The sequence below is a fragment of the Apostichopus japonicus genome, chromosome 16, assembly GCF_037975245.1.
Source record: "Apostichopus japonicus isolate 1M-3 chromosome 16, ASM3797524v1, whole genome shotgun sequence".
NCBI lineage: Eukaryota > Metazoa > Echinodermata > Holothuroidea > Aspidochirotida > Stichopodidae > Apostichopus > Apostichopus japonicus.
Genome location: NC_092576.1, coordinates 4,677,304 through 4,703,184, shown reverse-complemented (window position 1 = coordinate 4,703,184; position 25,881 = coordinate 4,677,304). Strand labels below are relative to the sequence as shown.

The 25,881-nt window shown below is 36.1% G+C and overlaps 2 protein-coding genes across 6 annotated transcripts in view; one reads left to right on the top strand and one right to left on the bottom strand.

Moving 5' to 3' along the window:
- LOC139983190 (uncharacterized) overlaps nt 1–25,881 on the top strand; it is a 43,808-nt gene that overhangs the window by 16,439 nt on the left and 1,488 nt on the right. Inside the window, exons 1-7 of one of the 5 annotated variants that reach the window (XM_071996578.1) lie at nt 13,149–13,270; nt 18,604–18,658; nt 19,205–19,534; nt 19,854–20,183; nt 21,957–22,592; nt 22,975–23,070; nt 24,583–24,669. In XM_071996578.1, coding sequence (XP_071852679.1) covers nt 13,256–13,270; nt 18,604–18,658; nt 19,205–19,534; nt 19,854–20,183; nt 21,957–22,592; nt 22,975–23,070; nt 24,583–24,669 — 1,549 coding nt within the window. In that variant the 5' untranslated portion in view covers nt 13,149–13,255. Of the gene's footprint in view, nt 1–13,148; nt 13,271–16,124; nt 16,254–16,462; nt 16,512–18,603; nt 18,659–19,204; nt 19,535–19,853; nt 20,184–21,956; nt 22,593–22,974; nt 23,071–24,582; nt 24,670–25,881 lie in introns of those variants that run through there. The other 4 variants (XM_071996580.1, XM_071996577.1, XM_071996576.1 and 1 more) reach the window with 4 other exon arrangements.
- On the bottom strand, nt 364–9,119 carry LOC139983047 (uncharacterized). The gene is made up of 6 exons (XM_071996383.1): nt 8,731–9,119; nt 3,620–3,709; nt 3,167–3,311; nt 2,350–2,539; nt 1,859–1,963; nt 364–899 (listed from the first exon to the last, which is right to left on the bottom strand). Exons 3-6 carry the CDS (start codon nt 3,169–3,171, stop codon nt 729–731), a joined length of 471 nt encoding a protein of 156 aa, XP_071852484.1. The 5' UTR covers nt 3,172–3,311; nt 3,620–3,709; nt 8,731–9,119; the 3' UTR covers nt 364–728.

Sequence of the window (25,881 nt, the reverse complement as noted above, 5' to 3'; positions counted from 1 at the left end):
TAAAAGCCTCTCTTTAGAAATGGGTTTAAACTACATGAATGTACTTTTCAATGCAACAGTTAGGTCCTTTTCACAGAACCAAGAGTTTTGATTATATCTTCAAAGAAAAAACAAGCCTACATCAAACAATACATGAATGAAGCCTGGTCAATACACAATGATACTTGACTATTCTTTAGAGGACCATAGTACACCTAGTACTGGGTAATATTGTATCAGCTGAAATCATACATTAAAACACAAACTTATATCAATCTTTTCAGTTGACAATAAATATTTCTGCATATTGTGCCTTACTAATGTAACAAACTAGTATATATCATTATACACATTGAACCTTAATAACCATATAAGCATTAACAATGCAATTGTGTCAGGGTTAACATAACTGAGATGTACTATACCAGTAAGAACATTAACTAGCAACATTTCTATTAATTGCAAATATCAATCAAGATACATAGTCAGGACATCTACTTCAATGTAAATCACTGAACATCTATCAAAGGGATGAAAAATCAAACCATTGGGCGTATTTTTTATTTCAAACTCTGGCATGTCAAGTCTTCACATGTGTGCTATAAAGTTGGCTATTCCTTAGAGGACATCATTGTACAAACTACTGCAGCAATGCTACAGGTGATAATGACATCTAACCTATAATGCTAATGGTTTGTATATACTTACTGGTTCAATGATATTTCACCAGTATTAAATCATCTGGTTTGCTAAACAAAAACTTGATGATATTTATCTAAGATTGATGTATAATAATAGGGCCTATTTCTTACCTTGGCAATCTGTGTGGTGCATTCTGATTCCCCAGGTGCTCTCTCTGGCTCATTATCAGTGTTGCATTCTCTCAAAACTTCAGGTGGCTTGTTTTGATTTGTTTGTTTCTAAGAAGATTAAAAATCACATTTCAATGACAATACTTAAGTATTTGAAAAGATATAAGCTTCTCAGAACTAAATCTCAAATTACAAATATTTCATGGTTAATAAAGTCAGTAGTCGTTATCAACTATACTAGTGAGAACATTCCACACAATATCATCATAAAAGCCTCTCTTTAGAAATGGGTTTAAACTACATGAAAGTACTTTTCAATGCAAACAGTTAGGTCTTTTTCACAGAACCAAGAGTTTTGATTATATCTTCAAAGAAAAAACAAGCCTACATCAAACAATACATGAATGAAGCCTGGTCAATACACAATGATACTTGACTATTCTTTAGAGGACCATAGTACACCTAGTACTGGGTAATATTGTATATCAGCTGGTATCATACATTAAAACACAAACTTATATCAATCTTTGCAGTTGACAATAAATATCTCTGCAATATTGTGCCTTACTAATGTAACAAACTAGTATATATCATTCTACACATCGAACCGTAATAACTGTACAAGCATTAACAATGCAATTGTGTCAGGGCTAACACAACTGAGATGTACTATACCAGTGAGAACATTTACTAGCAACATTTCTATTAATTGCAAATATCAATCAGGATACATCATCAGGACATCTACTTCAATGCAAATCACTGATCATCCAACAAAGGGATAAAAAATCAAACCATTGGGCCTATTTTTTATTTCAAACTCTGACGTGTCAAGTCTTCACATGTGTGCTATAGAGTTGGCTATTCCTTAGAGGACATCATTGTACAAACTACTGCAACAGTGGTACAGGTGATAATGACATCTAACCTATAATGCTTATGGTTTGGATATACTTACTGGTTCAATGATATTTTACCAGTATTAAATCATCTGGTTTGCTAAACAAACACCTCATGATATTTATCTAAGATTGATGCATATATAATAACATGGCCTATTTCTTAACTTGGCAATCTGTGTGGTGCATTCTGATTCCCCAGGTGCTCTCTGGCTCATTATCAGTGTTGCATTCTCTCAAAACTTCAGGTGGCTTGTTTTGATTTGTTTTTTTCTAAGAAGATTAAAAATCCTTTTTCAATGATAACACTTTTGGCATTTGAAGTGATATGCTTTCAGAACTAAATCTCAAATTACAAATATTTCATTGTTACTTAGTAAAGTCAGCAGTCATTATCAACTATACTAGTGAGAACATTCGACACAATATCATCATAAAAGCTTCATTTCAGACAACTCACTTTTAACTACATGAATGTACCCTTCAATGCAAACAGTATTGTAAATGAGCTGAAATCCTTCATTAAAACACTGATTTAAGTTTAGTTTGATGTTGCTATTCAGACTGGATGGCGACAGTTGTCGTAACATGTATTTAGGTAAAGCTTTGTTAACAGTTCAATACGATACAAACAAGGAGCAGTTATATCATTGACCTACCTTCTTCCTCCATCTTGCATCAGGTTGTCCATAATCATATCTGATTTCATTTCCTTTCTTAATCTCTGAATTTGCAAATATGGCCAATTTTGGTTGCTTGTTTATGATAATCTTCTTCACAACAGCATTGGGTTTCTTCCAATCATCATTACAATACTTTCCCTTTCCTGTGCTATGTGTAGCATCAATGCTAGCAATGGAAAAAAGAAGAAAACTTAAATTCTACTTCACCATTCTGCAAACTATGCCCCTACCCCACCCCTCCCAGAAAAAGAAAACATGTTGATGTTAATTTAGTGTTTTATAGGGTCTAACAACTCAAAATATGTTATTTCAATCACACTTTTGGACACAACACACAGAGACTTCCTAGGATGACACACTCTAATAGCCTATCCTTGACATACATGCAATACCTTATGCTCAAAGGGCTCTTGCTTTTCTTAATTTATTCTGTGTATTGGTAATGAACTCCTCAATGTTCTAAGTAGTCCAACCCTTTTGTGTTCCTAAGATTTTAATAGGGTCATATCAAAACAAAACTTGGCACAGAACATTAAACAACATCAATTGAAAAACAATCAGTATACAACACCTCAACATTAATTTGTGCCTAAAGTCAACCTTGATTTAGCAAACTGTGATATTAAGTACTACTTAAGTTGTGAAATGAAGCCTCAATCAATCTCATGAAAAGAATGTCACTCATAACAAAGTCATAATTAACAACATCCTTCCAATTGTTTGAAGAAAAACATGGATCTAATAAACACTTGTAGCTCAACAGTGAAGAAAATGTAGAGTAACTGTTACCTACCACATACTGTCTTGACCACTCTGGAAGAAGAATATGAAAGTAGTGTCCTCCTCTTCCCCCACCTGGTAGGCATGTCTTAACACACCAGAATATTCTAGGAGGAATTCTCCTTTTTCAAAGTCTGCCGTAGCAAATAATCCATACCCTTTAATAATAACAAATGAAGGAAAATGATCACCAACAACTCAATATTAACCCTTTTTGAAAATATAGCAATGATGCTCCTTATATGACATAGTTGCTGACAGTTAAATCAGTGCAAGTTTACACTTCCTTGATCCATTTTATGTGTTGGATGGACTAACCACACGTAACACATTTTGATAATTGAAGCATGCTGTCCAATGTTAAGTCACACATCACTGCAACAAACTGTGCAGATATTCTAAATGGCAATAAGTTGCATACACTTATCTCAACTAGGTTACAGAAATATGATACCAATTGACTCACCAACTTCTTCTGAAACATATTTCACTTTAAACCCAGAAGGGTCTTTTTTTTTCTTGATTGCTGTTGGTTTTTATTACTTCTTGTCTGCATCTATCAATAAATTTGATAATATTTTTGTATGGGAGACACTTTCCTGTTCCCTTGCCAAACAAACAATATATATATAGTTCCCAGACATTATGAGATCATAATCTTAAACCTTTTTCATTCCATTAATCTACTAGTTATCTTAATGCATGACACCACCCACACCCAAGCTAACAGTCATGATGTGAATGCTTAAGTAACTATTTGATTGATCAATTCAGTTTTCTAAATCAACTGATCATTAATTACTTAAGAATAATTTGAAAAAAATCTCTATAGGCCACAAAACATGTACTATAAAATCATACAAACTAGTATTCGTTGTCATGTATTCTACTGAGCAAAAACCATAAAACACATATATTAACAAGCATTACACTTGGCACAACATGCCTATTAATATTACAGTATATATTGTTCCTCTATAGGCAACAAACATTAAAGGAGTTTAGCCTATCACATGTAAATATTGTAGCCTAACATATGCAGCACACACCCATGGAGTAGCCTATATCAGAAACTGTTCAGTAAGAAATGCAGCCCAACATATGCAGTACACATTCAAGAAAGATCCTATGCCTATACACCTTTTAAAGTGGTAGATAATGTAGCCTAACATACATCCAGCACATATACACAAGTAGTCTATATCACATTTTCAGGAACTGTTCAGCCTACAGTATGCTAGGAACTTTTATGTAAGTATTGTAGCCTTACATATGCACTACACTTTAACGAAATAGCATATAACTGTTCAGTGAGTATTGCAGCCTAACATATATGCAGCATGCATTCAAGAAGTAGCCAATACCAATTAGACTATTAAGATTTATGAGATTGATGTGCATGTTATCAAATACCCCTGATACCTGTTTCCTGTGTCGGACTGTGAATATGACCTTCATTTGACAGATTGATGGTTAAATTTGAAGAATGCACTGAAAATGTTCAGTCTACAGTGATCAGGAAAAATTGGTCTTTTACATGTCAGTCATGAAGAGGTACTGTTGTGGTACTATGTGGTACTGTCCAACTTCAATTTCAACTATACTTTTATTTCCCTCTTTCAATGATTTCCTTCTGCACTTTCCCTTCTCAATAATGAAGCTATGTTATTAGTAATACATAATACTTGAAGATGGCAGATTGGATCTCCTATTTTGTTACAGTATCTCACACATTTAATTTCAAACTCTATTTAAGCTTTGATTGTAGAGGTAAAGAACTAACCAGCAATTGATACTTGTAATACTCCTGTCCGAATACAAACATCGTGAGACAAATTCATCAAACCCCTCCTTTAATTTACTGAGTCCCTTGTAAATTCAGCTAACACTGATGGATCATTTCACTTATTGAGGATAATGATACATGGAGTTCAAGAATTCTTTCTTCACACAGCCAATATCCATTAGGCCTTTCTGTCAATACATCATTTACCAAGTCATTCACCAATATCAGTTGCACAAATGGGCAAAGCAAACGTTGGGAAAGCAAAAACACCAATGAATTAAAATCTTCTCTCTCATATAAGTAGAAATACCAGAAAGAAATCTTTTTATGATCGACTACAGTGATCCTGTCAAGTCCTGCTACAGGTGACTCAGACAAAAGACTGAATTTAATTTTACAGGAGTTGCAATAATCCCAAAGTAATGACAATATGTATGGTTCTGAAAATGTAATAATGCCATAAAATGGCCTGCCTTCATTTACTTCCATGCTATAAGTATAACCTCATTTGCTAACATATCCTACCATTCCTGCATTAGTCTCCTAAAGTCCTAGACAAGCCTAGGCTATAGTTGAACCTTTGCTAAACCTGGTTTGTACAAAGGCCTTAAGTTTTAACATTAGGCCAACGTTTGACCTAGCACCTAATTTAGTTGTTCCTCTGGACACAATGTATTCTCGGATTATTAAATACTGAACAAATAACTTGTGATTCGCGCAGTATACAAAGTCCGCTAAAGCTACTTATTGCTACCACTAAGCTACTGGTTATCCTAGCCTAACCCACTATTACTATACTATTGGTATATACACCATTACTTATTATTATTATTATTATTATACAAAATTTCTATAGCGCCTTATCCAATCAGAAATTGCTCTAAGGCGCTTTACAGTAAAATACAAACAATCATGATATACAAATATATAAATCGATAATGTAAGGTATAAAAAGGGTAGAAAATTTGTTAAATACCAACTGACAATAAATTGTATAAAAACTGCAAATGTAAAAGCGAAAATGATACAAACAAATTCTTAAAATTTAAAATATATATAAATCTGACAACAATTTAAAATTTAAAAGCGCTATAAACGCAAAAACGCAAAATGGAAAATGCGTAGTAATAATGTGACAATAAATAGTATAGAAAACACAGTTAATGGAATGCAGATCTAAATAGAAAGGTTTTGACTAGTTTTTTAAATTCATCTATATTTTTGGCACACTTAGCTTCCTCCGATAAACTGTTCCATAATGTCGCAGATGAGTAATCGAAACGCCTGTTTCCGTATGTAGAAGTTTTAATGACAGGTTTGGTAAGTAAGGACTTGGATTCTGAGCGTAGAGATCGAGTAGGCTTGTATTTATGCATTAATTCAGAGAGGTAGATAGGGGCTAAACCATTAAGTGACTTATATGTATATAACAGAATCTTATAATTGAACCTGCAATGAATCGGCAACCAATGTAAGTCACGTAATACGGGTGTAATATGCTCATGTCTACGAGTGCGACTTACAAGCCGTGCAGCGCGATTCTGAACTCGCTGAAGGCGATCGGTTAGCTTGTGAGGCAGGCCATATAGCAGTGCATTGCAGTAGTCCAGTTTTGATGTCACAAGGGCATGGATTAAAGTCTTACAAGCATCATCTGAGATATACCTTCTAATTTTGCCAATATTCCGGATCTGCCAATAACAGGACTTACAGATAGAGTCAACTTGATTATCCATGGTAAGATTGTGATCAAGATATACACCTAAATTCTTTACTTTAGGAACTGAACATATGGTGTTAGGTCCCATATTTATATACAAGTCTTGAATAGCATTACCCTGAAATTTTGGTGAAAATACAATGAACTCAGTTTTGTCCTGGTTAAGTTTCAAGCAATAAACCCGCATCCACCTGACTATATCTGAAAGGCATGCTTGGACCTTTAAAGATACATCATTCCAGGACTCAAGGGCACCAAAATTCAAATACAATTGTGTATCATCAGCATAACAGTGATGGTTGATGTTATGGCGCTGAATTATTTCTCCAACTGGACGGGTAAACATACAATATATCAAAGGACCAAGTACAGATCCTTGTGGCACCCCAAATCTTAGCTGTTTCTCGTCAGATATAACATTATCAATTTGTATACATTGCATTCTGTCCCTAAAATATGATTTAAACCATTTTAATGAGTTTGACGCAATTCCAAAAGTATGTTGGAGACGATTAAATAAGATCTCATGATCTATAAGATCGAAGGCTGCCGATAGGTCCAACATGACCATCATTGTTTGGGACCTCTTGTCAAGAGCTGCAGCAATATCGTTATGTACTCTTAGTAAAGCTGACTCAGTTGAATGGTACTGGCGATATGCAGATTGGAGATTATCATGCAAAGCATTGGCATTTAAGTGATGTTGAAGGCGTATTGCAACAACTTTTTCTAAAAGTTTGGATATAAAAGGTAAATTTGATACAGGTCGGTAGTTTTTAAACACTTCTTTATTCATACCAGGCTTTTTGAGCAGTGGTTTAACAATAGAACGCTTAAAACAAGACGGCACCTTTGATTCAATCAGTGATTGGTTTATGATGGCGGTTATAATTGGCAGGAGTGCATCGACACATTGCTTCAATAGCCAGGTAGGTATAGGATCCAAGTTGCAGGACTTTGTTGGGGAGCTTGTAATTAGCTTCCGTACCTCTTCTTCGGTGGCAGGAGAGAAAGATTCTAGAGGACAACCACCAAAAATACTATCGTCTGCCATTACGTCTACACTGGCCGTGGCATCACAAGTATCATATTCCTCACGAATAGCTGCTACCTTGTTTATAAAGAACTCACCAAATTGATTAGCAAGACTTTCAACACATGTGTTTGATGGCAATGTGGCATCATTTGGTTCACCCATTAAGTCTTTGGTTAGACTGAAAAGTCGTCTTTGATCACTGCCACATTCCGCAATTTTGTTGCAATAATAGTTCCGTTTTTCTTGAACTAGAAGTTTATTAACAACTTTACATTGGTTTCTATAAATTTGCCAGTGGACAGTAAGACGAGTCGTCCTCCATTTTCTTTCAGCCTTTCTTCGTTCATGTTTTGCATGTCTGAGTGTGTCTGTGTACCATGGGGTATTGGGTCGTAAAGTAATTGTCTTGGTACATTCTGGTGCATGGCGATCAACTAATTTGCTCAAATGATTAATGTAGGCAGCCACTAGCTCCTCAACCGACTGATTGACATTCATTAAGGTTTCACAATGTTTGATGTCATCGATAAAATCAGGAACATTGATATCACGAAACTTTCTGAACGTTGTAACTTTGCGAATGTGATCTGGTTTATGCGTATTGATGTTGAGACTTACAGCGTAATGATCACAAGTCAAATTTCCATTCATATTACCAAGACATGCGTCAACAATAGATGGTGAACCATACAGTATGTCACTGTGTTCTCGGGTTATCACTACATCCAGGGTATGTCCAGCACGATGAGTTGCACCAACGACATGTTGTTTTAAACCATGGACATTTAAAAGTCTAGAAAACTTCTGTGAATCAACATCATTAGGGTTATCCAGGTGAAAGTTCAAATCACCAACGATGATACAAGTACTATACGCCTATAAGAACAGTCAACACATAACATATGAGTTCATTGAGCACCTCGACAACGAACCATGTCTTTTGAATGTACCAACTTTGAACTAAAATTCCATTGAAATTATCTTTTCTCGTTGATTTCTTATTACTTAAAAGTAAAAAGTAACTTCATAACTTACGATTTCTCACATGGAGGCCCGTCGTCGTACATGAATTCGCGGGAACTTATGCCATTGTGGAAAAAACTCTTGTAAATGGTGGCGCTAGATACTAAACATTGAAGTGTGTGTACTTTTCATGTTTGGGCTCAAGTGTGTGTAAATCCAATGATCAGGTTAAACCATCCTTTCAAGGACATCGTTCAAATTTCGACAGACGGCTTTTAAGACTTCGAAGAGGCATTAGCACATAAAATATATCGAGGACGTGTGTTTAAGTACTCGGACGTACATGAGGTCCCCGAAGGAAAGGTGTGGTATCATGAGCATGTCCTCGAAGATTCGATAAAGTCAACACACGCATACACACACACACACAGACACACGCACACGCACACTCTCCGCCTGCATGAATGCATAGATTACGATTATCATCGAAACCAACAATGAAGCGTTTAATGATATTATCTTTCAACGAGGCATGTTTTGTGAACAGGTCGTAGTTACATCAACACCACAGTTAATTGCTCCCATTGACTTACACACTGAACTCGTCGCTTTCCCAGGCCGATAGAGCAAAGATAGAAGTTTACAACTGACTTGTCCTACCCACCATATGATAGCTGATGGCTTGAGCAATCACAACACGTACAACTTTAGTTTATCATCTGCCAGCTGTCGCTGCGGAATCTTCTTTTCACCAAAGATTTTCTAAAATCATCTTCAATCCTCCAGATTTTTAGACCATCAGTAGTTAATATCATCCTCTTCAACATCCAAGCATCAAAAAGAATGATGATGACTCAAAAAATGCAGAAAAATATGCAGTAGGTCACTTTAGGTTTTTTTTTTCCGAAGGTTAACCTTTCAGGCGGACGTGCACTACTCTAACAGTGGTGTGATACCTATATGTATTTGCGCCACTAATTTACAGTAGCATCGCCGCCTGAAATGGTAGTAGCGTAACCTGTTTAGAATAGTACGGTAGTAGAACCACCTTCTTGCACTAGAATCGTCACTTAAGAGTAGTAGCTCGTGTGGCAAGCCATTTTTACATTTACCTCGCTATTCTACTTAAGTAGAATTAATTCCACTTAGGTAGAATACATTTAAGCTTAAGTTAAACTAATTCCACTTAAGTAGAATCGCATTTTACTTAAGCTTAATGTTATTCCACTTAAACGGAACTATTATTAGCATAAGTTCAAACGGTTTGTGTCTATATCGTACTTTACTGAAGTAAAATTCAATTTAGCTTAAGCTTAATTGAATAAAGCTTAAGTAAAATACAATTCTCCTTAAGTAAACTACAATTCTTCTGACCAAAAATTAAATTCTATTTAAGTAAAATGCTATTCTACTTAAAAGAAAAATGGCTTTTCAATTTCACTTAAGCATTGCATTTTACTTAAGTGAAATAGAATTAAGCTTAAGTGAAATGTGATTGGTCAATCAGTATGCTACTCATTGCGTCACTGTAATTGCCGCGAAGTCCAACTTTGTATACTATTATGGGTACCTCACCACAATTAGAGAAGTGTTCATCCGCTCAAAAGGTTAACCATTGTCAGAAAAAAAAGAGGTAAAAGTACCTAAGGTAAGCCATGATAGCCCAATATCTCATCTGTCATGTGGTGGGTAGGATAGACCAGTTGAAAACTTCTATATATGCTTTGGCAGGTCTTGAAAGTGACGAGTTTAGTGTGTAAGTCAATGGAACAATTAATTGTGGTGCGAGACCTATAGAGTTACGTTCAAGACGTACTAGTTACGTAACTATTGCGGCCATTCCTCCATACTGCCATACTTATCAAGCTTTCGTTGTGTATGTACGAATATAACACCATACTTACCCTTAGCAAATAAAGCAAAGCTATGTTTATCCCTAAGTCTGAACGTTAGACATTCGGAAAATGCAGTCAGCTAATCAATCGTTGCAAACTGTTGCTGATGCAGTTGGAAGGACACTTTTGAGGAAAAGGGAACGCCTACAACACGACATACCATCAAGCAGTGGTACAAGTAGTAGTAGTACCACAAGGCATGGTACCTATGTAAACATTGCACCCAGACCAACCACTTCTCCGCACGATGTAAATGTTAAAACGGCTTGCCGTACGAGCGATCCTTCAATTCCATTTAAAAAATTGTATTTTACTTCAGTAGAATGCAATTGTAGTTAGCTTAAGTGCATTATTATTCTACTTTTATGTAGAATACACTTTAGCTTAAGGTAAATTCAATTTCACTTAAGATTAATTGTATTCTACTTAAGTAAAATACAATTTTACTTAAGGAAACATCACTTAGCTTAAGTGAATGACACTTTTAATTTTATTTTAGTTAAGTAGAATGTAATTAAGCTTAGGTGAAATTGAATTTAACTTAAGCTTAAAAGAAAGTGGTCATTTTACTTAAGTGGAATACAATTCTACTTAAGTAAAATGTAATACTACTTAAGTGCAATTAATTTAACTTAAGCGTTTTTGTATTCTACTTAAGTGCAATTAATTTCACTTAAGCTTAATTGTAATATTCTACTTAAGTGGAATAAGTTCTACTTAAGTAGAATAAAGAGGTAAATAGTAAAACGGCTTGCCATAAGCTCGCCTTGTTTTGGGTTGTAGCAAGGAAGATCCTTAAAACGCTTGCGAGTCACTTCGCCCAACAACCATTTCGCCCAACTGCCATTTCGCCCAACCAGCCTGGTCATTTCGCCCAACCGCGTTGGTCATTTCGCCCAACCGTGTTGGTCATTTCGCCCAACCGTGTTGGTCATTTCGCCCAACCGTGTTGGTCATTTCGCCCAACCGTGTTGGTCATTTCGCCCAACCGTGTTGGTCATTTCGCCCAACCTTATTTTTACTAATATTCAGTCAGAATAATATTACTTTTTCTATTCCACCAGTTCAATTTGATTTATTTTGGGTAAGGTTACTTCGTAATAGGTAAATAAAGTGAGGTCCGCTCGATATCGATCGGAGTCTGAGCAGTTATTTCGGGTATAATGGGAGGATTACACTACTTTAGGCGTTTACGCATACAATGGAAGTTATATTATTATACAAACAAGGGGAATCGGTGTGGAATAATATAACCGTTTCTATTTCACTAGCTCAATTTGATTTATTTTGGGTTATATTATTGGTAGTTATATTATTATTATTATTATTATTATTATATGGAAGTTATATTATTATATAAACAAAGGGGAATCGGTGTGGAATAATATAACCGTTTCTATTTCACTAGTTCAATTTGATTTATTTTGGGTTATATTATTGGTAGTTATATTGTTATTATTATTATATGGAAGTTATATTATTATATAAACAAAGGGGAATCGATGTGGAATAATATAACCGTTTCTATTTCACTAATTCAATTTTATTTATTTTGGGTTAAATTATTGGAAGTTATATTGTTATTTTTTGGAAGTTATAATATTATACAAATAAAGGGGAACCGTTGTGGAATAATATAACCGTTTCTATTTCACTAGTTCAATTTGATTTATTTTGGGATATATTATTGGTAGTTATATTATTATTATTATTATATGGAAGTTATGTTATTATAAAAACAAAGGAGAATCGGCATGTTTGTGGTTTATTAATCCACACCTATTGTTCTGCTTGATGACTTCGGTCAAGGTTTATCAAGTCCGCCAGGCATTAAGGGTATTGTTCACAGCAGTTATGTGTTTATCTAGTTCTACATAGTGTTAATCTAATGTTATACAAACACAGGGGAATCGGTCTTCATAAAAACCTATCAAACCTAACCCCTAAAATACTGGTCCATCCTACTGACTAACAATTCCGGAACGTTAAGTGAAAAACAATATATATATAAAACCCGTCCGTAATATTTATCAATGTAACCACATATGTAATCACATATGTAGGCCTAATCAATTTAACCACGACTTCAAGTTTCCTTAATACTCGGTTCGTATCCCGTAACGTTAACAATTCCCGACCGTTTACTATCAAACCTATCAAACCTAACCCCTAAAACACTGATCCATCCTCAAGATTCCTTAATATTCGGTTCGTATCCTGTAACTTTAACAATTCCCGAACGTTTACTTTTCAAGTATCATATTTAATCAAGGTTGGGCGAAATGACCAGGCTGGTTGGGCGAAATGACCAGGCTGGTTGGGCGAAATGACCAGGCTGGTTGGGCGAAATGACCAGGCTGGTTGGGCGAAATGGTAAGGTTGGGCGAAATGGCAGTTGGGCGAAATGGTTGTTGGGCGAAGTGTCCTGCTTCCCTTAAAACAACTCCTTTGGTTGTAGCAATTCCTGTTTAGAGTATTAGCACATCATTTGCCGTTCCGGTGTTCCATACGAATGATCTCTGCAACACGTATCGTTGTGTTAATATTGTGTGATTTGACCTTGCACCATTAACCTTTCGCTGTTTTATTTGTAGATTATATGTAGATTATGTAGATTATAACGCAGACGCTTCGCGGTACTTTGTGAAGGCGATAATATCTAAACCTAGTGCACAAAGAGACGTAGCTTTGTGTACAAAAGAATGGAACTGTTTAAGGTATGGAATTGTTTGGGTTATTAAGTGTCAGTAGACAGTAGGCTAACTGTATGTTTCGTTTTCACATGGGCGTATTCTGTAGTAGGTTGATTCGAAGTCAAAGTAAGCTTGTGTGACGACTAGATTAACTGAGTGAAGGTTACTTTCTACAACACGATAAATGAAATGATCCGTTGTGTATTACATGGTAATTTGGTAATACCTGTGCAGTTGGGAAGCAGACCCAGGGTTCGCCGGAATTTATTAAGCTTTGGTGACATCACACATTTTGAATTTCGGCGGTAATCGTTCACTGAGTCACGAGAAATAAATGTGTGTTGTTTTCATTAAAACCTCATTCAAATGTCTACTGAACCTGAAAACTAAGATTAAAACGTTTCTGACTTACCACTAGCAATAAATTCGAACAGAATGACTCAGAGGAAAGCCGCTAAATTACAGGTGATATTTAGGTCACGGCTGCAAAAGCCGCAGCGACCGATCATGAAATCGACTCAAAAAAGACTTATAATACCGGAACAAACGCCAAATGTTCACAAACAGTTAGATAATTTCATTCCACACACAGAAACATCCGTCAATTATCACAGTCTGCTTGAAAACGGCTGGTCACAATTCATTTCACTTGTCTCCGACGTTCGCTAGTGATGTTGGACTGCCATCTTTGAAATTTTAACAAGTTAGCATCATATATACAGCTCTTCATTTAACACAGCGTATGCGCTGGAATGCAACAACGCAGAAGCCAGTGTATATACTTTATCGATTTTAGCAGATGTAAAAGGTTTGTATAGGTTTTTGCTTGGATAAATCCATACCACAAATGAAAACATTCGTCAAATTTCAGTTTGCTAGAAAACAAACCGTCAAAATTCAGTCCACGCGGCACCGAGTGATGTTAGACAAACATCACTGAATTTGTAACGAAGTTAGCATCATATCCAGCTCTACATTCAACACGTTTCCAAGGTTCGTAGGGATACCCGTAAGCACTACGTAGCAGCCGATGTTCAAACACCTGGTTCGGTTTCCGCACGTTTCAATGATGGTGTGTGCTGGGGAGGTGGTGGGGGATCTCAGATAAGTGATGTGCTTAGCATACTACATCACACTCCTTATGAAAACTTGAGCATGCAATTCAAAGAGTGGGGGTGTGTTTACTATCGCGAATTAATTTCTCTCCATGTGCTTACACTCTTGACTGGAAATGACTTGAATAGTAGTCTGTTGAATCAAGCTTGAATTAAGCTTGAATTAAAATATCTATTATACCTTGGTGAACATATGCCATATTACTGTATAGGGTTAATGAGCCACCCAATCTTAGTTTTGCAAAGTAGTATTAAGCCACATCCCCTCATTAATATACATAATCAATATACCAAACATTATCATTTACCTGTCATCAGCCAACAACTGCAATGTCTCAATGCAGTTAGACCAATTGCTGGGACTTACTATATTTTTGAAGCATTAACTTTGAAATTGTGACCTCATTAGTATTAATGATGAGTACCAAGCACAACAGGGTTATTTACTCCCTATAACATGTACATATTATCACCAAACAACATCACACCAAGTTCCAGTACAATGGGACTTGTCATTACTTGAAATTTGTCATGTTCGACCCTGTGACCAAGCAACAAGAACAACAGGTCACTTATACCCATTAGATTGTGTCTACATTGTGAATTATCAAAGGTAGGTGTCACATATGCATAAACACAAACATCAACTTGAGCCTTATTGAATGCTTAGGTTCCTGTACAATTGACTTTCCAGTCCACCGCAACATTATTTCAACCTGGATCTACAAAAACAACCACATGCAATTACATCAATATTTGCCACATGATGTATGACAATGAAGATAATATGGTTGGGTTTTTATTTTACACTTTCCATATTTGTTGAAACTGTGAAAATTTAAAAACAAACACATTATGGAAGCAACTTGAAGTAATGGCAGGCTACAATTTTCTCAAATATTGATACATGTACTATATCCCAAGTGCCAAGTAGGAAAACCCAACCCGCAGATGCAGAAAGAGTCCTGAAAATGAAAGAAAACAAAAATAAATGTTAACAGAACGTTGGATAATAGGAAACAATATATAAAGTCACATGGCATATGACTTCACATTGCTTTTAAATGCAACAGGCAGAGATTACTTGAAACAAGCCCATATTACATAACAGATTGTAGTGGAACTTGTAAATGCATTTACTCTCTGAAAATGACAGAAACATACAGCAGTACAGGGTGAAGACCTACGAAACAAAGTGAAATAGGCACATGCACAACCAAACAAAATTAACTGCAATATGAATTCACACACAAAATAATACTACCAAATGCGTTGCGAACACTGTACGAAAATTCAGTGCAGACTTATCCTTTGCCTTATCCTTTGGATAAAGTAGAGAACCAATGTTCACTTGTCACTGAATCGACCAACCTGTAATGTAGCCTACAGTGACTTGATCCAGAATTAGCAGGTGAGCCTATGTATCTAGGTACACCTGATAAAATCACACAAGGGTAAAACTACGTAGTACTAACCAGAGCCGACCAAGGCAGTACCTTTTTTAATATAAGCTTATTTAATTTTCAAGTATTATTATGTACTGGGCATGAAGGTATTGCCAGTGCTGACAAGCACCAGTATATCCTTTGTTGTAGCACATCCTGTTCATCATACTGTGTTATGGTATTATCACATCCCTGTCATTTCGGCGTTCCATAATCCATAGGAATGATCTCTGCAACGCGACCACTGTTAGTGTAGACCAGTGAACGCGACGCGTATCGTTGTTTTGTTTTTTCTGTGACTGACCTTGCACCATGAACCTTTCGTTGAGTCATATGTAAATCTGGATTTCAGGTAGTATATTGACGCTTCGTTGTTGTATGTGAAGGCGATTCTATCTAGTACACAAAGAGACGTAGCCTAGTGTATAACAGAATGTTATATTTAAGGTATGGAATTGATGTTACTATTAAGTGGCATTTGTTTTACAACCATATGTTAAAACACACCGTTTTCATTTCTTTGTTTTTTGGTAATAATATGTAGGTTAGTGTCACAAGACAGTAGGTTGGCTGTAAGTTTCGCTTTTGCATGGGCGTATTCTGTAGCAGGTTTGTTTCAAAGTCAAAGTAAGCTTGTGTACACGACTATAGATTAACTGCGTGAAGGTTCCTTTTATTATGATAAAAGGTCCGTTGTGTATTACGGTACGTTGTAATTTGGTAATCCGTGTATAGTTTTGATATGGTATGTTAACTTAATTTATATAACTATGAATGTGGCCAAATGTACAGTAGCTATTTGCTTGTATTATAATGAATTTCATATGCAATTCCTCATAGCCTAGCCATATTGCTTTACGATATCCAAGCTGAAGTGTGCTGAAATATAGTGATGGGCTAAGCTCCCACAATGCATTTCACCGCTTTTGCCAAGTGTTTGCGAAATAACGGTCAAAAGTCTAAAACATTGCCACTAAAATGTCGAAAATTCATCTAAAAAAAACAGTTGATTGAAGTAGCATGGCGAGCAACTACTGATTTCTGACTGTGTGCAGTTTTGATATGGTATGTTAATTTCGATTATATGACTCAGAATGCGGTAAGATGTACTGTGGCTATGAGCATTGTATTATCATGAGTTTCATATGCATTTATTCATAGTCTACTCATATTGCTTCTACTACTTCCTGAACTTTGCTTCGAAAAATGAAAAGGCTAGTTCAATTTATGACCTGGTTTGGTTCCAACTTGGAAATGAAGCACCTTCCGTTAAGGGTAGTAGCGCCACAAATTTACATCGCCGCCTGACGTGGTAGTAGCGTCACCTGTTTAGAATAGTAGTAGAGCCACCTTATTAGAGGCAGTGCTAAAAAATACCAAGTGGAATTTCCCGAATGTATGTGTATCACTAGGTGTTGTACATATCTCATTGTGAAAGGTTCCCTCTAAAATATACACGACGAACGTTACATTATACATGTAAACCAGAGTAGCATTAAGTTCTGTAGCATACAATCAGCATACAATCGTTTCACAAGGCTCTTTCAGAAAGTTTAAATTAATATATGAACTTGCCTATTCCTAAAGTATGTACAGAATCAACTGAATGTACTCCAACTCCAACTGTAACTATTGCAACGCGGTCTAAATGGATTCGCCTATACCGTGAATCCACAACATTGAGTGGACATTATATCACTGAGCTAAATGTTATTGTGAAATCTTTGAATGGTTAGCCCATTTGCGAAGAAACCAAAGTAAGAGAAACATCGGAAGTTTGGTGAATGGCAAGTTTCATTGTAAATGGTGACCCTTACCATGGAATGGTAGCGCAGGTTTAGGTTAAAGAGTCACGTTGCTATACCTAGTTAAGTAAGGGCATCAATGAGCATCAGTTCACTAAATAAGCTTGTTTTATTTCTTTGTAATTCCATGTCAAATCACTAATGAATGTTGCTCGACCCACTTCAAACAAATCAGGAAGTTTTTTTGCCAAGTATGTAATTATTTAATGGGAAATCACTCAAAACACTCAAATCTCAATCAAAGTTTGAAATTTTGACAGTACTGTTTCGCCTGTTAGTTCGCCATTGCACAGGCTTTTTTAGGCCCTACTACTATAGTTTAAGGTCATAGCATGTTTCACGGTCATTGACAATACCTCCAAAATGTATTGTACAAACAATGTTGAAGCAATGTAACTGAAATTTTCTTATTTCTCATTATTTGCTCTAATCATGCAAGGATGATGTTATTTTAGGAAAAGGTTCAACTACAAACTTCTCCAACAATCTGTTCATTTGAAAAGTAATGACCCTTCTGTTCAATATGTCAGAACAGTTGAATTCACCTTGATACAAATTATATATGCTAATTACTTTACAATCCTGCTTTAAAACTCTTTTCTTTGGCGACCCACATCGAGAAGTGGCCATCCGCAATTCACACTTTCTTTAAGCATTAATTAGTATATATTGCCTCACTAATGAGTGATGGCTCAACAGGTTCTTTGATTTTATTATAATTCCTTGTAACTTAACTGAAGGTTAGTGAAAAACAGCACCAAAGAAAAATGGTATGAAAACAAGTGATTACAGTGATATGGAGAATATGAACTTTAAACTCTATTGAAAATAGGTTTTCTTGCTACCTTGCTCGTGAGTTACTGTTAACAAATCAAGACCTATATTAAGCGACGGTGGCCTTATCGGCCACCGTCGGTCATATATTGGAAATCAACCTATGTATATTCAATTTATGGCAGTTCAATTAAGTGTCAGTTTTGTTCCTTTTTCAGATGTCTATCACAAACCTTTTCATGATCCCTGCTATCCTTTGGTTCATATTGAGTGGTAAGATCCATACCGGCTTTATCTTGGAGAGGGGAGAAGAGGAGGGACTGTGGTGGGTTATAGATGCAAGAGCAAGGGTAGGGTTACATGTTCATATGAAGCTACAAAACGTGAATGAAAGACCTGCACTGAGGTATTAGGACTTCATATGTCTGAAGTAATACTTACTCAATCACATCACTTGCACACGCGCAATACCGAGTTGTAATGCAGGGGACGAAGGGACAGCTTCGAGGGGGGGGGGGGCGGGGAGTGCTGACATTCGAAAATGTGATGGAACCGTGAAGGCTTCTGGAATACTGATGGAATGCTATTCTGGTTGGGGCAGGAGGTCAATTGAATGTGTTTTTTTTTTCAATTGTAGTTGAATGCAAGTCAAAATTTATTGCGACTTCATATGAGGCTCTATGTTCCTTATACTATATTATACTTATTTATATTTGAACTGGAGAATGGAACACAGTTTGAGGGGAAAATGGATACCCTGCAACTTTCATGTGATTTGAAAACAGGTTCAAGGTTTACGTCTTTCCTCTTCAATTACAGGCACGGTTGTCGCATTGGATAAGTGTCAGTCTCCGCAATATCTGCAATTAGGAAAGAAAGGTGTGATATCCTGCAACTATCCTGGTGATTTATATGCAGCATTTTGGTACAACTCAACCAATGTGACTAGCAGTGATCTACCCTTTATTTCCCTCAGAGAAGGCAATGTATCTGGACCCGGATATGAGTCCGAAGAATACCGTGTTCGCCCTGATGGATCTCTTATAATCAACAAAGTTTCCACCCTACATAATGATTCCTTTGGAATAGTGTTATTGGCGAAAAAAAATGAAGATCCAATCTTTGAAGCTGTTCATGTATTTGTCTATGGTAAGTCGATTTCTTTGATAACGACATACATTAGTTATTTTGCATGAGAAATGTGATGGAACCGTGAAGGTTTGGCATACTGATGGAATGCTATTCTGGTTGGGGCAGGAGGTCAATTGAATGTGTTTTTTTTTCAATTGTAGTTGAATGCAAGTCAAACTTTATTGCGACTTCATATGAGGCTCTATGTTCCTTATACTCACCCATTTATATTTGAACTGGAGAATGGAACACAGTTTGAGGGGAAAATGGATACCCTGCAACTTTCATGTGATTTGAAAACAGGTTCAAGGTTTACGTCTTTCCTCTTCAATTACAGGCACGGTTGTCGCATTGGATAAGTGTCAGTCTCCGCAATATCTGCAATTAGGAAAGAAAGGTGTGATATCCTGCAACTATCCTGGTGATTTATATGCAGCATTTTGGTACAACTCAACCAATGTGACTAGCAGTGATCTACCCTTTATTTCCCTCAGAGAAGGCAATGTATCTGGACCCGGATATGAGTCCGAAGAATACCGTGTTCGCCCTGATGGATCTCTTATAATCAACAAAGTTTCCACCCTACATAATGATTCCTTTGGAATAGTGTTATTGGCGAAAAAAAATGAAGATCCAATCTTTGAAGCTGTTCATGTATTTGTCTATGGTAAGTCGATTTCTTTGATAACGACATACATTAGTTATTTTGTAAGAGTTTATTGTTGGTGGTTGTATTTACAAATATAACAAAACAGAAGACAATACATTATATATAGGTTCTCATATAGAGGAAAATTAAAAGCACAGAACTATTAAAATTAATCTTCAAATAACATTGTACAATAATTAAAGGAACATCTTAATTCCATCTTTTTTATATGAGCCTTTCTCGGAGTCATATACTGTTTTCCACTTTTAACATGAATCTTACTTTGCGCATATAGTCATTAGCAGGTGGTCACTCTTCAGCGATTTTCTTACAAGAAAACATTGTTTCCTGTTGCAAATTTATGAGGAAGTTATAAATAAAGATATTGCTGCATAGGACAATCACCTTATAACCAATATCTTGTTAAATATAAAAATAAATGTGGCAAAACTGGTAATTTTGACACCTTACAAGAAACTAGAAGTTATTTCTCAAGCCTCCAAAGCATGTTCTTATATGTCTCCTCAAATCGTCCACAGAGAAAACAAAATGCAGTACTCATTTCATTGAAACGATAAAACATTGCTACTAAAATGTCGAAAATTCATCTAACTAAAACAGTTAATTGAAGTAGCATGGCGAGTAACTACGAGTAAGCAGTGATCCATAAATATTTCTTGAGCAGGAGGAATCATAATTAAAGAGTTCAATATTTTCCCATTTAGAGAACTGTTTTAGTTTTAAGTAATTAACGCATCGGAAATATGCTTGAAATTCCGAAGACACTAACCAATACTCCGAAATTTCTCTTTCTCCTGCAAATCATTCAACGTCAAGTCATCCTCCAATAAGAGAACAATGTTGACAATGACCGATCTTACTCCTACTACTTGGTGATAATTTCTTCTCAGAAATCGTTTGTGCTTGTTAAGAAGAAAAGCATGATGTAAACTATTTGATTTTAGTTCGGTCAATGATACCTCGATGATCTTCACATTCTCCTTTCATATTTATTTGTAATGTTTCAGCCACTGTTTCTCTTTAGCATGAAGTTTTACGAGCTGACAATGAAAAAGGGCAAACGGTGGTTTGTTCGTTCATTCATCGATCCATTCATCCATACATTTAATCATCCACTCACGCAGTCATATTCATACTTCATAGATGTTGTTTAATTTTATAATACAAACGCTGGAACAGTGAGAACAGCGAGACACTGTTGGTGTACAACCATACACATGATAAAGTAGTCTCACGTGATTATAACTTACTATATTCGAGTTGCAATGGTGCAACAGTGTAAAAGGTTACATCATTGAAATACCATTAGCACTGAAGCCAGCTGCATCGTGAGTATATATCTGATGGTCTAACCACACTGCATCACATTTATACCCTATAATGGAGCTACGAATATGAATGATAACATGACGTGTCTACTTAACGATTAGATGTCATTTGGTAATTTCAGTTGGTAAAATATTATCTTCAGTTAAAAATCTTAATATAATATATTTGTAAGGGACAAGCTACAGTTGAAATTTCGTATTGAAATAGAAATGATTCGCAAAATATATCCACACGATTAACAATAAATTAGTAGGTTAGCTGAATGAGTGTGAACTGCATGCGTAGTAAAGAATTTTAACAGGGAATATCGACTTCCCTGCGACCTTTAGTTGTTAGCGAACCCAACTAAATTCATAAATAAAAAAAACATATAAATATACCTAATATTTTCTGGCTGGACAATTTATTGTTTTAATTCGTCTTTCTTTTCACAATTTGCAGACAAACCACCTGAACCGTACCCAACCTTAAGTGCTACTGGATGTGTCCAAAAATCATTATGCTTTTTAGAATTAAACGCTCCTATGAGTTTAAGTTGTAGTGTTTCACGAGTAGGTGAAGTATTAGATGATTTGACATGGAAGTTAAGAACTAACAGTGGGGATGAACAGATCTCTTCTCAGTCGAAAGCTGTAACAACCAGTGTCAATGAATTACAATCTTACCATGCTGTTGTGGATATTTCAATAAAACCCTGTCTCTCGTTACGTTTATTCGTCTGTGCAGCAAGAAGCGATGTGTCTGAGGTAGGTAACAGTGAATCTACGATACTGGTTGAAAGCGGGACACTTCAAGCATGTAGCGAACATCTGCTTGTAACTCCTAATGAAAGAGTGGTTATGAACTGCGGAGAAGATGTGTTATTCTTTGTATGGAAAAAAGTGGGTCCAACGGAAGAAATTTTTGCATTTGGAACTAAAAGTATGAGTAAAGTTATGATGCCTGAGGGATTCACATTGCAAAATAGCTCTCTTGTCATTAACACGGCTGGAAATCCTACCCTGGGCACGTACACGTGTGTTTATAGCACTGACGGTGTAACAACGAAATTTACATCAACTGATGTAACTTTTCAGGGTAAGAACTACATTAAAATGCAAGAACTTCCCCATAACTATTTTATGTGCAGGTTAAATTTTATGTGGTATGCCAGTAAACGTAGTAAACCTAAACTGATCGAATGCACTTGTTGTTTTGATTTGGAATTGAAGGAGAAGCGTTGCAAATAAAGGGACAGAGTTTAATAAAATCAACGTGTAAGTAATGTACTTTTACTTTGTATGCGGTGTATAGTTCTTGATACCGATTTGACATACCGTTGTATATCATTCACATGCATGTTTGACACTATTATGAACCAATTTAAGATAGCTGTGTTGATTTGTTATATGGAGATGATGTCAACTTGTATCTGGAGTTGTTGATGTTCATATTTTGACTATTTCTCTTGGCATTTCAGAGGAGGAACGACAAACTGGTTGGATTGGTGTTGTTGTGTTCTTTGTGTTATTAGTGGTATTGATTATCATCGGAGTCGTCCTCTACCGATGTAAAGGTAATTGACTGATTAATCCGTAAATATAAATATTACTCTAAAGTATCTAATAGACTTCTGTTTAATTGATTTGGTTCAGGTTTCTTTTTGGAATAAGACTGTTGTCGAGGCTAACTTAGAACACTCTAGACGGTGAAATCAGTATTCCCGATCAGGTATCTCTGTTTACTTTATTTATACTGAAAATAGTTCGAAGCCATTGCAATCTGTGACACCTGGATATCTGGTTCAGCCTTTCCTTGCCCCACTAACAGCTATTCCATGTTCCCATTATTGATATGACGTTGTGTTAACTCCGCCTTTTAGCATGAGGGGTGGGATCGGGGTCTTCCATTCCAATAATAGGGCATCCCATGCAGATTACATCCCCGGTCACTTTTGGTTGAGCCTCACCCAGATGCTCTTTACGACTTCTCAACCCTTCTTGGTATAGAATTCTTGAAATGCTTTCCTGTGATTCCTGTGCCACCATGTGTGTGTGGAATCCTAGCTACAAACCTGGTTAGCCCCTTACTTTCTAGTGCATTTTTTTGTCGTGTTTCAATTAACTGTATCTGTAACGCAGCACTACACTTCATTGTTTCACTACAAATTAGAGCAGTTTTTGGAGTAGCCTTGGCGACAATTACCACAATCAGACTGAAACCACGTAAATGTAATGATGTAAGCCAAACGGACCCAGAATACGTTTAGAGGTCTTGGTGAAAGCAAACTGTTACAAGAACTACAGATTTCAAATCAAAATGTGGATACTCTAAGCTTTTTATGCTGATTAAAATGTTTGTCACTCTCCACACTTAATAACAATATATGGCAATATATCAGTTTAAGCAATATACTGATGTAAATTACCAGGGCACTATTCTTGTTACAATCAAGTGACTTGCCTTTCCGCAAGTATTCTGTGAGAAAGTAGATGGACTAGATAAAATAGATGAAATAGATCAGATAGATGAAATAGATCGAATAGATTAAATATATGAAAATAGATCCGATAAATTGGATAGATTTGATAGGTTAGTTAGATAAGAGAAATTAGAAAAATATAGAGAAATTAGAAATATTACATATATTGAATAGATTAAATAGATTGTGCTAAAAAAAACTAGGCAGTTAACAGAGCAGATCCGTTTACAAAGTTGTTTAAGTCTCACCGACTGAGAACAAGTCATGCTGTGGCTGTATTCCTATCAGCACTATAACAATGAGATGATCACTTTGTATATTCATGCATCACTACATTCACATGTAGAGTGGTGCACGTCATTTCTTTAGATCAGAGTTCAAGTTGTCAATGCAGTTTCCGTGAAAACGAGTGACTCACATCCCACAGATCTCAGGCGTCAAGTTATGTACATGACTATATATTATCTTACCTAACGTATGCCGTTTGAAGCTTGTGTCTTTAAGTATTAATACTTTTGTTTTCGCTGTTAGAACTACAGCTTGCATTACTCAGACCTACAGCTTGCATTACTCAGATAAGTAATACAGTTTATATCTTATCTGCAGTAGAGCGTTATTTCAGACAACTACTGTGTATAACACAACAGCAACCACTCAATCCTGGGGAAAAGGTGAAAGAAGAAAAAGTAAAAGGTATCAAAGCTATCTATATTTAGTTGGTTAATTCATGGATTACTTACAACTTTCAATTACTGTGTATTTATCTTTGATGTAAGAAGCGATGCTTTCTCAGTTTGGATTCACAAGTTTTTCTGTACTGCACCTGCATATAAATTTAATTTAAAGTGACCCAGAATGAAAGAGAATACGAGTATAATGTTGCTACTCATAAATCGGTTTTTGGTTTCGATGAATATCGTAACCTTTGCATTCATGATGGCGTATGTGTGTATGTATGCGTACAGTATGTATGCATTTGTGACGCCCAGCTTGTAAACACGACATCTCACGAAGGGGAAGTTTGACCAACTTCATGTTTGGTGTGTAGATGTACCACATTGAGTACAAGAAGCCAATTGTTTTCTGTCGAGGTCAAGGTCATTTGGGGTCACCAGGGGTCAAAATGTGGAAACCTTGTGAACACAATATCTCAAGAAGGGAAGCTTGGGCAGACCTCATATTTGGTGTGTAAACACATTGAGCACAAGAAGCCTATTGTTTTCTGTGGAGGTCAAAGATTATTAGGGTCACTAGTGGTCAAATTGTGAAAACCTTGTTAACACCATAGCTCATGAAAGGAAGCTTGGGCAAACCTCATACTTAATGTGTAGAAGTACCATATTGAGTTCAAGAAGCCTATTGTTTTTGGTGTAGGTCAAAGGTCTTTTGGGCTCACCAGAGGTCAAATTTTGAAACCTTGTAAACATGATATCTAAAGAAGAGAAGGTCGGACCAATTCATATTTAGTGTGCAGACGTACCACATTGAGTACAGAAAGCCTAAAGTTTTTGGTGTAGGTCAAAGGTCTTTTGGGGACAACAGGTCAAATCGTGACAACCTTGTAAACATGATATTGCAAGAAAGGACAGATCTCATATTTGGTTTGTAGATGTACCATAGTAAATATAAGGAGCCTATTATGGCTATTGGTGGAGGTCAAAGGTCATTTGAAGTCAGCAAATGCCAAACATTGACTTCACTACCCTCTTACCTGTCTCTCCACACTAACAAATCTTCCTAAACATAATATCGTAAGGGAAGCTTGGACAGATCGCATATTTGGTATGTAATTGTACCACATTGAGTACAAGAAGCCTTCATGTTGTGGGTGGAGGTCAATGGTCGTTTGAGTTCACCAGGGTCAGATTGTGAACTCAAGTTTTGCAAAATATTTCAACAAAGAAA

Excerpts from the sequence above, each read along its gene's own strand:
- LOC139983047 (XM_071996383.1), bottom strand. Across the intron at positions 1,964-2,349 it reads ATGCAAGATGGAGGAAGAAG|AAAAAAACAAATCAAAACAA; the intron begins GTAGGTCAATGA and ends TAATCTTCTTAG. Across the intron at positions 900-1,858 it reads TGCACCACACAGATTGCCAA|AAACAAACAAATCAAAACAA; the intron begins GTTAAGAAATAG and ends TAATCTTCTTAG.